General features: G+C 39.3%; 1 protein-coding gene across 4 annotated transcripts in view; it reads left to right on the top strand.

The window, feature by feature from the left end:
- Window positions 1–12,675, top strand: part of PRKG1 (protein kinase cGMP-dependent 1) — a 1,185,335-nt gene that overhangs the window by 1,076,921 nt on the left and 95,739 nt on the right. For all 4 annotated transcript variants that reach the window (XM_045802398.2, XM_045802397.2, XM_045802400.2 and 1 more), the window contains one exon: window positions 1,114–1,188. In XM_045802398.2, the coding sequence (XP_045658354.1) occupies window positions 1,114–1,188 (75 nt within the window). The remainder of the gene's footprint in view (window positions 1–1,113; window positions 1,189–12,675) is intronic.

The following is a 12,675-nucleotide window of genomic DNA, read 5'->3' as shown; positions in this document are numbered from 1 at the left end:
TGATGCTTGTCTTTTACAGTGTGTTGGAGAATTGGAATTAATATATGTTCACGATCATTAAAAAAGAGAGTGCATACAGTAGGCATTCTGTAATTGGTGGGTCTTGTTATTTCCCTAGTAGCCATATATGTTCATGATCATTAAGAGGAGAGTGCATACAGTAGGCATTCCGTAATTGGTGGGTCTTGTTGTTATTTCCATAGTAGCCATATATGTTCATGATCATTAAAAGGAGAGTGCATACAGTAGGCATTCCGTAATTGGTGGGTCTTGTTGTTATTTCCCTAGTAGCCATATATGTTCATGATCATTAAAAGGAGAGTGCATACAGTAGGCATTCCGTAATTGGTGGGTCTTGTTGTTATTTCCCTAGTAGCCATATATGTTCATGATCGTTAAAAGGAGAGTGCATACAGTAGGCATTCCGTAATTGGTGGGTCTTGTTGTTATTTCCCTAGTAGCCATATATGCTCATGATCATTAAAAGGAGAGTGCATACAGTAGGCATTCCGTAATTGGTGGGTCTTGTTGTTATTTCCATAGTAGCCATATATGTTCATGATCATTAAAAGGAGAGTGCATACAGTAGGCATTCCGTAATTGGTGGGTCTTGTTGTTATTTCCCTAGTAGCCATATATGCTCATGATCATTAAAAGGAGAGTGCATACAGTAGGCATTCCGTAATTGGTGGGTCTTGTTGTTATTTCCCTAGTAGCCATATATGTTCATGATCATTAAAAGGAGAGTGCATACAGTAGGCATTCCGTAATTGGTGGGTCTTGTTGTTATTTCCCTAGTAGAATTGACCCATTAACTTTGTGATGTATCATTTTGTGTGTCGCAGACTTGGTTCCACCCGTTCTTGGAATATCTGCTTTTGTCAGATACAGTTCTAGGTGCTGGGAACTATAGAGGTGAACAAGATGGGAGAGGTCACTGCCCTCAGAGTTTATAGCATTATCTGATATGTTTCTTAATAATGTATCTAGATTGAATGTTCGAATTCATTTTTATTTAGTTCCTTCTAGATTGTTTCAATATACCATTGTCTAGGCTGTCATTGCAATGACTTGATAGAGGACTCACCCTGATGACTGTGTTTTTCCCGACAGTTCTTTCAAGCATTTGATTGGAGGACTGGATGATGTTTCCAATAAAGCCTATGAGGACGCAGAAGCTAAGGCAAAGTAAGTGACAGTTTTTTCTTTGGCCTTAGTCTTGATTTAAAAAAAAACGATTTTGAATAACAATAAGATTAAATATTTTGTTGAACTTAAAAAGCTCAACACTCTAAGAAACTAATTGCTTGAGAAGAAAAAAAACAAATTTCAAGGTAATGATTACACAGTATGCTTCATATGTCTCTTCTTAAACATGAAATCATAATTTGGGGAGGAAGCTCATCTCAACCAGGGAAAACGGTAAGTTGAAAATCAATATAAATAATTGAATCCAAACACATTATTTCTCCCATTAAAAATACTTTCTGGATGAATGGTGATTGTTGTGTTCAGTAGTTGTTTGTGAAATTGTACGGAAAATAGTAAGGCTGGAAATATTTCCTGGTGCAAATATGTTGTTGTTTGGCATTGAGCTGGAGTATTACAAAGTTATCAATGATATGAGATAGAACGTATCCTATGAATGAATTATCATTGTTGTATAACAGAATTCAATATGATCTAATAGTGCTTTAAAACAAAATTTTCATCTTTTTGACAAAGGTTTGAAATTAGTTGAGATTTGCTTTTGCTGAAAAAAATTTAGGTTACTTTTAAAAAATGGTAATCTTTGGAATCCTGCCCTCTTTTTTCCAATGAACTAATTTAAGGAAAAGCAATTCAGTATTGATAACACACAGGACACCTGAAGGATTAAACTGACAAAAATTTATCAGTACATAGATAGCTCAGGGACAGAATTTGGTTGGTTTTGTTGTAACCTCAAAAGATAACAATAATAATAATAATAATAATAATATTATAATAATAGCTTTTGTCTTGATAATCTAGGAAGATTAAAAATTTGATCTACAACTAAAGAAGTACTATAGTTCGTTTCAGCTGATAAAATTCTACTATTTTAAAGCTGTCTAAATATATTCACAGTTTCTATATATTTGCTTTCATTTCCTCTGCTCTTTGGAGGGACACAGACGTACATCCTGAGGTCAGACGGTAGCAGTGCCTTTGCAGGGATTTGCTCGGGCAATTGCACGAGCCAGTTTTAACACCAAACTCCACGCAGTCATCGGGATTGCTTGTACTGTGGATGATAGATATTAATTTTCTGGTTTTCTACAATAGATTAAAATACACATTAATGCTAAGCTTAGACTTTAGTTTCTGGTATTGGCACTAATCGTACTGAGATGGAAGAGGGGACCATTTAAGATCCTTACCAGTTTTAAAAATTATAAAACTCCCTTATTACTATTGGACTTTATCCCTAGAGGAACGTGTGCTATATGAAAACTCATATTTATAATTTATGTTAGCATTTTTTCTTAGGTATATATATTCAATTAATATTACGATTGCCTTGGGTCATTTCATATATATATAGATACATATATATATATATATATATATATATCACATTATATACATTTTATATATATAACTGGTGGTAATATTCAAAATTCATCTAAAACCTACATGAGCAACTGTCTAAATACTTTTATAGTTACTAGAAAAAGTCAGAGGTCTTTTAAGGTAAAGCATTCTTTGGTCTATTTCTGCTTCCTGCTAAATTTTAGATTTTTAGAATTAAAGTCTTTGTATAACTCCTGTTTGCCCAAAGTTGAGTTTAGTTGCAGGCTTAAAACTGGGCGGTGATGGTAAAGTGACTTGAATTCACTATATTCTTCTTGGTGTCCTACTGGCTTTATAAAGATAGCTGAGTGTAGGGGCACCTGGGTGGCTCAGTCATTAAGCATCTGCCTTCGGCTCAGGCAGTGATCCTAGGGTCCTGGGATCAAGCCCTGCATCAGGCTCCCTGCTCAGCTGGGAGCCTGCTTCTTCCTCTCCCACTCCCCCTGCTTGTGTTCCCTCTCTCGCTGGCTGTCTCTCTCTCTGTCAAAAAAATAAACTAAATCTTAAAAAAAAGAAAAAAAGAGCTGTGTGTGTATCCCATGAGTTCCGGGCATTTGTGGGCTCACATGCACATGTTCCAACCAAAGGTAACAAGGAAAATAAATACACTGAAGTTCAGATCAGGCAATTACGAGATAGGAAGGGTGAGGATACTTCTCACTGGAAGAGAATCAATATGAAAAATATGATCCTGGACGTGGGTAGAAGCCTCAGGTTTTGTTTCTGCCTCTGCCCTTTCCAGCCAAGTGATCTGGGTCAGGAGTTAACACTGCCTCTCACTGTCCTTATCTTACCTTTAAAATGGTACTTCTGTGATGTAATTGATGGCACTCTGTAGAAATACTTTGTAAATTATAAAGGGCTGCAAAAATGAATGATATTGTTAGTAGAAGTAATCTCTGGAAGTGTATCCTAGTGCATTTGATAAATTGCTTGATTCCTAGATAATTATTGCATATCGATCATGTAAAACTTCCTGGGCAGAAAGTCTTTACTCTGATGTGTACAAACTATGCTCACTTTGGCAGCATATCCTAAAATTTAACCTAGTCTGGAAAGTATCCATATATATCATTTTTGTAAAAATGATGACATTTAGTTAAAAGAAAGTTCAGGGGTTCTTGGGTGACTCAAATGAGCCCAGTCATTTGTTCTACTCTACAAAGACTTGATCTGAATAAGTCCTTAAAGACCCTGCACTGAGTCTCTGTAAAAGTCAGCTCAGGTCTCGGTCTCAGCATCGTGAGTTCAAGCCTGCCTTGGTCAGCATGGAGCCTACTTAAAAAAGAAAGAAAAAAAAAAGTCCGATTATGATTAAAGAGCAAAGAAGGACAATAAAATGGCTATTTCCATGGAGATGGCTTAGAATATTATTAGTTGAGCCATAAATTTGATAGACTAGAGCTTAGTTATTATACTTACACATGAATATAAGTTAATTAGGAAAGATTAGTTTGAACTTTTCTAGTTCAGTTACTACTAAATCCAGGTGAATGCATAACCCACTTTCTTTAATATTATTACTTAGAAAATGGAACTACCTTGGTGAAAAAAATGTCTAAAACCACTGATCCAAATTCTAGAGAAATTGATAAATGTAACCTTCATTCCTCAAAATAGCCAACTATGTACATACATCCTGGCAAAGGTCTTTGTTACGCCTTTTACACTGTGTGTATTTTATAGCTTTCTAGTACATACTTAATATCCAAAGGTTTATGAAGTTGAAAGTATCATTTTAACTAGGTGTCCTCTCCCTCAGAGGTAAACTCTGAATTATTCCCCAGGCAAAGCGTTTTAGTTGAACTAACAAGTTTTAAATGTCTATTTGTGTTAACACTGTTGTCTCTTTATTAGATTTCTTCCCCTTAAATACACTGTGCCTTCATCTTCGTATTTAAGGAGCGTCTAACGTTTGCCATTTCAGGGCCTATGGACATGCTCTAATTGGTCTAAATTCCCTGGATAATTCTTGTAAGGCCTCTACATTTCTATATAGATCACAAAATCTGTACCATTTAGAGCTGAGGTGTTGATTGGCTCCATCGTGTAAGCCTTATTTTTTAAGATCTCCTTGATTTTGAGGACTCCACTGAAGATGAGATTAGTATTCTTAAAGCCCGACTAAAAGGATCACATTATTTCTCCATGCGAAATTATCATTGCTGTTGTCTCACCGACGATGCCTATTTGGGTGAAAAGAGAAAACAAGTAGGCCTGACTGAAAACATGGATTCAGGTGAGACGGCTAGAAGTTCAGCTGTGAAAAACTCATTAGCTGGTAGCATAATCAGGCCTCAGGGGCAGGACGGTCCGAAAAAGTACTGAGCATCACTTGCATTCGGTGTGGGGACTGGTCCAGGAGTTGGCTGGAGAGAAATGTCCCGGGCAGATGGTCCTCAGAACTCCTCTGAGCTGGGTGTGTGCCTTCAGCCTGTCTCACGACACCTGTTTCCTACGAAGAAAATTATTCTTGACAGAAACTTTACCTTTATGGCATGTTTAAGCTCCCCTTGATTGCTGCTAATTATCCACTAAGGGCTTCTCTTTCTACAATATGAAGTTATCATCACAACGACATTAGAAGAGACAACAGCAGATCAAAGTTAAGCATCATTAGCCTTATTCAGAGCAGAAAGTAGCGTGTGCGATGAAAGGTACGCAGTATTTTTCTTTGAGAATATGTACTCATTCAGTTAATAAACATTTAGAAATTTACTTAATGATGAGCCAGGACTTGCGCTTCACGACGTGCATACCAAGTACAAAGCCTGTTTTCTAATACTAAGCATTTTGCTGTTCTGACAGTTCTATGAATATAGATTCATATGTGCATTTATTTATGATCTAAATTGATGATTCTCAACATTGTTCACAAGGAGCTCTTTCTCATGGCAAAATTTACATAAACTTGCAAATGAGTCCAGTCATATGTTTTAATCTACGACATCACTTGATCTGAATATAGATTTGAAGACTGTGCGCTGACTCTAGCCCCTCTTAACCACGTTCATTCACTTTGACTCATGCGCTGATGAAGCCAAAGATATTCTCTGTGTTCCTACAAAAGGCTACATATACTGCAGTGAATAAAATAGACATGTACCTCACCTTCATAGTACATCTGGGGAGAGAGACACGCATTACTGATTCCCTGAGGAAGTGACATTTTATCTAGATTTGAGCTAAATTTTGAAGAATTAACTGGTACTGGCTAGGCAAGAATTAGTATTAGCTGGGCAAGGAAGTGCAGAGAGCATGGTAGCCACGGAAATAGCATTTGCAAAGCCCCCTGGGTAGGAAACAAGACCGCCTCTTCAAGGAACCAAAGTACCAACAAGGCTGGGACCTAGAATGCAAAAGTCAGAGATCAGATGTTAAAGATTTAGGAAAACCACTTCAGGATTGTCAGTTACCAAGAGATCAGTTGGTTTACATTGTAATTGAGCGTCCTTTCCTCTGCATTTGGCGGGGTATAGAGTGAAAGCAGAAAGACCGAACAGAGTATTTTCCAGGGGAAAGCTGGTGGTAGACAGGACTAAAATGAGAGCAGTAAGAATAAAGAAAGGCAGTTGAGAGATAGTTAGGTGGCAAAGCCAGTAGGTCTCCTGAAGGAAATAGATGTTGGTGATGAAGGGGAGCACGGTTGAGGATGGTGCAAGGATTTGGGGTCTGAAAATCAGAGGGAGGCAATGGCATTCACTAAAATAGAATATGTTTGCCAGGTTTGAAAAGCAGGGTGATCACGAATTGATTTTTGCTCAGGTTATATACGGGGAACCCTTGAGAATCGCTGGGCAGGTCTGGAGCTCAGAGAAGAGGTTGGGATTCATCTGAGAATTATGAGTATTTACATGGTAGGTGGAATTAACAATGTGGTTGAAATAGAAAGTAGAGAATTAGAGTATCCTGGCACTGAGGGTTTGTTCTTGAGAAACTAGCATTTAAAACTCCATGAAAGGAGAAGGACCAACCACACACACACACACACACACACACACACACACACACACACAGACTCAAAATGAGAGAGGAGAAGTAGAAGCAAAGCCCGATGCATCACAGAAGCCAGGAACAGAGTGCCTTTCAAGAATGAGGGAGGAAACGATGACGTTGCATGCTGTCGAGAGTTCTTGTGCGTTGGTTGACAAATGCCCATCAGATTTCTCAAACCACTGGTTCACGTTCACTTTGGGATGGGTAGGGATCGAGTCCCCTAACATGGGCTGGAAACGAATCTGGTGTGAAGAAACAAGGGTCAGTGTGCTTACATGAAATTCTAGGAAATGTCAAGTAAAATAGTCAGAAACGTGTAGGGGACGGTTATGGATCTTCAGTGCTGAGAGAGGAAGGAGCATGTTTAGTCCAGGAGCGATGGAGAGAGCATAAAAGTCTAGGCAAGGGGGTCTCAGGTCCTTTTAACCATCATAGACAAAAGCAGATTTTGTGATGTGATTTCTTAAGAAGGTTTTGCTTTTCTGTTTTAATTAAGCAATATTCCTTTAGGCTTAAATGCTGTCCTTTCTCTAAAGAACCTGTAAAAATCTAAAATTCTCCCAAGAGGAATTAATATTTTTTTCCTACCATCTTAGCATAAATATGTATAAGCTCCTTCTCCTGCAGAGAAAAGCTGAGCCTCTCTCTGAGCAAGGAACCACAAAATGACCAAAGACATAAAGACACCATTGGGACCGCCGTCTTGTCCTGCCCTACTCCCCTCCTTGTGCGCCTCTCTCTTATTTCCACGTATTTCCACTTACTCTCCACCTTGTCCTGAAAAATGGTCTCTCAGAACAGGTTCACATAGTTCAGAAAGAAAAAAGTAAACAAGAAAGCTGAAACTGTCGTGGGGAGCCGGGAATAAGGAGTATGTAAAGTAGGATCCTATTATCAGGGCACGAGAAAAAGGTGATGCCCCAAAACAGGCGTCAGGATTGACCCCGACTTAGGGCTACGAAACCATGCAGCACTGCATTCTCTTCCTCTGACTCTGCAAGAAGGAGAGAATATTGCCCGCATACAGACCCCTCGCTTGGCCTTGCGGCTTAGTCCAAATAACAATTTTACTCCTCTTTCTGTAATTAACCCTCCTTGATTTGAAGCTCCCCTTTCGTTTACAAGTTCATTAGCAAAGGAACATGTTAGTCTGTCTGGTGTTTTCAGAACAGGTTTTGGTGCCAAGCCTTGTTGTTTGACACATGTGACAGCAGTAAAAATGTTCTCTCGTTACATTTCATTAGCAGAGACAACCCTGAGCTGCTCATTCTGCTTGTCACGGGGCGGATGGTTGCTGTGTGCTCTTTGGCAGTTTACTCAGGCCTTTGGAAATTGACTCATCAGAGGCATCTCAAAGCGATGAAGCTATGCAAATCCGAAACGAGGTCTGCATTCTTCTTCACGTCTTCCCAAATGCCCCAGGGTTGCCTAGCATCTAGTAAACATGAGATTTTAAACGCGCAATCAAATACACATGGGTTTGCTCTCTGGAACACCCAGACTTTGAAAATTTGGCCTTTCTTAGGAGGGTTTCTCTGCCAGGCATTTTAGGGTAAAGATCTTAGTATTCCCACAATCTTATCAACAATTTACTTGAACGAACGTGGGCTTGATCTAAGTACTTCTCAGGGAAATGAGCCTGGAAAATTGTTTTTCCCCCTGTGGAAAGAATGCAAGTGAGCATTACGCCAATTAAATGGAAGAAACAGTGAATGGCTTTCTGAAATAGCCCTCAAACCAGAATTAGAACTTGCTGACCACTGCCAGGGTTGAGTAGACGGAAGACAGTCCTGTTCTCCGGGCAATAAAAATTGTTTTCCATTTTATTGCAGGGCGAAAGCTGAAATTTTCAGCGGTTGGCCCCTGAACCTAATTAAGCTAGCTTTCCGCTGTGCGAGAGCTAGTTAGTTTTCCAATCCCAGCACATGCAGTCAGGCTGGGAGGAGGTATGGGACCATTGCTAGGGCCACCGTTGCTCAAAGATGGAAACTTCATGTGAGTTGTAACTATGGAGCTTCAAAGTCAGTGTCTCCTGCAGTTGCAGTGATACTGATCAAGTGGCTCTTAAAAAAAAAAAATGGTTTTCAGGGTAAAACTACTTGGCCTTGGGTAGGAGAATTTTTTTTCTGTCCCATTAAAAATTTTAAATCTCTCAAAGGCCATTTGTGAATTTCTCCTCTGTAGCGTTTCTCTTTAAGACTCCCTATATAGCAAGACTTTATAAAGGTGAATCCCAGAATGTCCTTGCACGCAACCTTTGTAATTGACAAAGCAGAGGACTAAAGATAATTGAAAATTCTAGCACTGCTGACTTGCTTGGTGCATGCCGTTTGATTCAAGGCTGTTTTCTTGTTCTGAAAAGGAAGGATGTTTCCTTTCTACCATTGCCATATTAGACAACAGCAGTTGGAAATTACTTCCAAAACTGGGGTGCCTGGATGGCTCAGTTGGTTAAGTATTTGCCTTTGGCTTGGGTCATGAACCCAGGGTCCTGGGATGGAGCCTCTGGTTGGGCTCCCTGCTCTGCAGGGAGCCTGCTTCTCCCTCTCCCTCTGCCTGCCACTCCCCCTGCTTGTGCTCGCTCTCTCCCTCTCTCTGCCAGATAAATAAAATCTTGAAAAAAAAAAAAAAAGAAATTACTTCCAAAATTTCAAGAGCTCTGTAAATCGTAAGGATAATTTGGTCCCATGTGGCAATGAGGTCAGCATTTCCAGAGCCCGAGACAGAAAAAGAGAGCCACCCAATGCATGAGTCCCTTCGAGATGTTGACGTCCCAGAGCCTGTTTGTGATACAGTCCTTTTTAAATAGGAAAATATAGTCATACCTAGTATATCCCTTGTGTTCTCAGCAGTTTCAGCTGCAAAATAGTCATCTTTGACTGAAATACCTTTTTCAATGCGGGCACTCTCTCTCCCTGTTGTGGAGACAGCATAGAGCGTAATTCTAACTCTGCTTTACATAGGAAGTTGAGCCATTCTCAGGAGCAAACCTTTGAACCTGGGAAGATCAAGGCTGAGACTGAAAGAGGTCCCTCAGTGAGGCCATGTGCATAGAGCAAGAGGCCATGGAGCCAGGAGACATGAGCCTTAGTCACAACATGACGCAAATTTCTCCCTGTGACCTTGAGCAAAAGGTCTGGCACCTGGCCATAGCCTCTCTGGACCCGTTTTTTCCTAATCTGTAAAAATAATCCTCTTAAATCCTTTCTAGTGTAGCTGCTTAGAATGTGGAAGTTAGCAAGCCATAGTTCTAGAAGCATAACTCCCTTTTACATAACCAATGTTTTCACGTGCACTGGGCTCTACGTTTCTAATGAAGACATCTTTGTGGTTGTCAACAGAAAACAGCCTCCTAAGATCACAGAACCATTTGTGGGTCTGTATTTTAACAAAAGTCACTAAGCTGTGTTTCTTTCCCCGTCGAATCTGAGAGTATTGCTGTCAGTGCTTACTTTATTCAAAATATTTAAATGAAAATTCATGCAGTTTTGCTTGAAGTACATTTTGATAACTCATAGTAGTTAAATAAATTAGCTTTTAGAAACAGAGCAGTTTCCATTTTCATCATTATACATACAATTTTCTCTTGCCAATATGACATTTAGATATGATAATAAGCCAGGCTATCTTTCAGTAAAATGCCATTTGAAAATTACAGAGTACCTTGGAAACTGGAAATGTTATACCAATACTTTTCCCATGAATCCCTGTAGAAAGAAATGATTTTTAAATAATGAATGAAAATGGCAGCGTAAATTGTTTTAATACAATGAGCACAACACACCGTGTTAATTTATGTCTCTAAATTGTTACATGAGGAAGATGAGGTATCATCGAAGTGAAGTATGGCTGCTGTTCACAGCCATTTGTGTGTATCACACTATTTTCCTCCAGTGAACAAATTGCAAACATTAGTCAACTCTATACACTGTATTAATTACTTCAGGCACCCAGCTTATGCCCTACTCTATCAGATATGTGGGGATAGAAAACAAAAGCTGTCACTCTAATATTTAGAAACTGTTTAGACCTTTTAGACAACTCAGATTCCTGTTGAGCGTAGTGAATAATAATGATCCTAATATCCTTGAAAAGGGGATAAAGCAGGTTCCTAAATGATGAATCGAAGAGCACTTTAAGTTTCAAGACTTGGAACGTAGGACTCAGTGGGTGTATAAGTAATCCCTCATTAGTTTCCCAGGCTTTTTTTTTTTGTTGTTAACTGATGCTGATTTTTTAAGCACCGTGTGCTTATATTAAGGCAGTAAAATTGGCTTATCCAAATGTCACAATTTAGTATTACATCCATTTTACTGAAAACGATTTTGTCAAAGATCTGTCCTCCCAAATCAAGATCCCTTGCTCACCATGCTATTCAGATTAATTTTGCACAGTCCTCCAGATGGGACTCCTGGTTTTTCTTCTCGAGCCTCTTTATTGTATTAGTTGAACAATTAAATTAATGATGAAGAATATTCTCTAATTGATATTAACAATTCTCCATTTCAAATGGGCTCCAAAGAGGTGTCTTAAGACAGAAAAGGCCATTGAGGAGATAACAACTTTATCAACAGACAAAATATAGACGGTGATTTTTGAGTGAGGACACGAACTAGGAGAGTAGATGAGCCCTTACCTTTCGAGAGATGTTGGCATGCACATTGATTCATATTCCCTTCCGCACTGAAACAGATGATCAGAACACCAGCTTCACGTGCCAGTGTCTATAGGGGAGCGAGTAGGGGTTCAAGGAATCAGAAGTGTAAGAACAATGGTTCATCACTTACCAAAATGTGATTTCCCGAGCTCACAAGTTTTTTAAAGAAGGAAAGATACAATAATTGCATTCTACAGGGTATGTTTTTCCTAGCTCATATTTCCGACTGTTGTTTGCATTCCTGAGCTACGTTAAGAAACCATAAAAGTCAGGTAAGAATACTTCTTCCTCCAAAAAGCTCAACACATTCCCAACAACTAAATAGATATTGGTCAAAAACGGAAACATTTGATTCCTTAGTATGACTAAAAACAAGGCACACTATCTGCTTGACCCAATTTCCTTTATCTACATTATTATTTAAAGGCCTCTATAATACTATATTTTGTCCGTGTTTTCCTTTTTCATGATGTTCTTCAGGTAAATAAAAATGAGATAGTTAAGAAATTTAATTTTATTAGATTGAACCATATGAAATTGCCAAGAGTTGACTCTTTTTAGCCTATTAAAATAGCAATCTCATATGGTTCAACGTGTGATTTCAGAAACAGTATCTGACGCCGTGCTTAGTACAGAGTACTGAAGAAGTAGCCGTTATTGTCCACTGTCATGCTACATTATTTAATTGATGCATTCAGATTTTCCTTCTAGATGTGTCGGTGTTTAACTATAGTAGCCACCTTGAAATTTTAATAGTTTCATAAATATTCTACCTAAATCCCTTTATTCCTAAGCTGCTTGTGTGAGGCTTAGCCTTTTGCTATCTTTGTAATCTTGGAAATATTAGACAACTATGCATATAAGCAATTTTTCTACCTCGTCATTCCTGACATTTGGGGCTGGGTCATTCTTGGTCACGGTCGCTGCCTTGCGCATCAGAAGATGCTCTGGCACCCTGGTCTCTACCCCCTTCTAAGCTCTTTACTCACAACCCTTCCCATGCCAAATGAGTATGGTTTTTCCACACGGATGACCAGTCCTCCCACTCTCTGGATTCTGACTGAACATCCCACAGTTCCAGTCCATTCTGACACTCACTACGGAGTCAGCACGGACCCCACAGTTTAAGTGCCTGGTCCCACCAGACTGCCCCCACTTCACACACCTGCCGGTCCCTGAGGTTTTCACCTATGCCTCTGACCAACTGGTTGTAATTCAAGGGTTCTCATGACCTCTTCTTCAGCTTCTATAATTTGCTAGAATTGTTCACAGAACTCGGGAAAACAGTTTACCTACCATTACAAGTTCATGATAATGGCTACAACTCAGGTACAGCCGAATAGAAGGCTGGTATGGGTGGGCAGGCACAGAACTTCCACATCCTCTCCGAGCACATCACCTTCCCAGCACCTTGATGTACTCACCAA

Source organism: Ursus americanus, chromosome 6 (genome assembly GCF_024610735.1).
Source record: "Ursus americanus isolate L20-20 chromosome 6, mUrsAme1.1.p, whole genome shotgun sequence".
NCBI lineage: Eukaryota > Metazoa > Chordata > Mammalia > Carnivora > Ursidae > Ursus > Ursus americanus.
The sequence above is the reverse complement of the archived record's forward strand: the minus strand, read 5'-3'. Positions and strand labels throughout refer to the sequence as shown.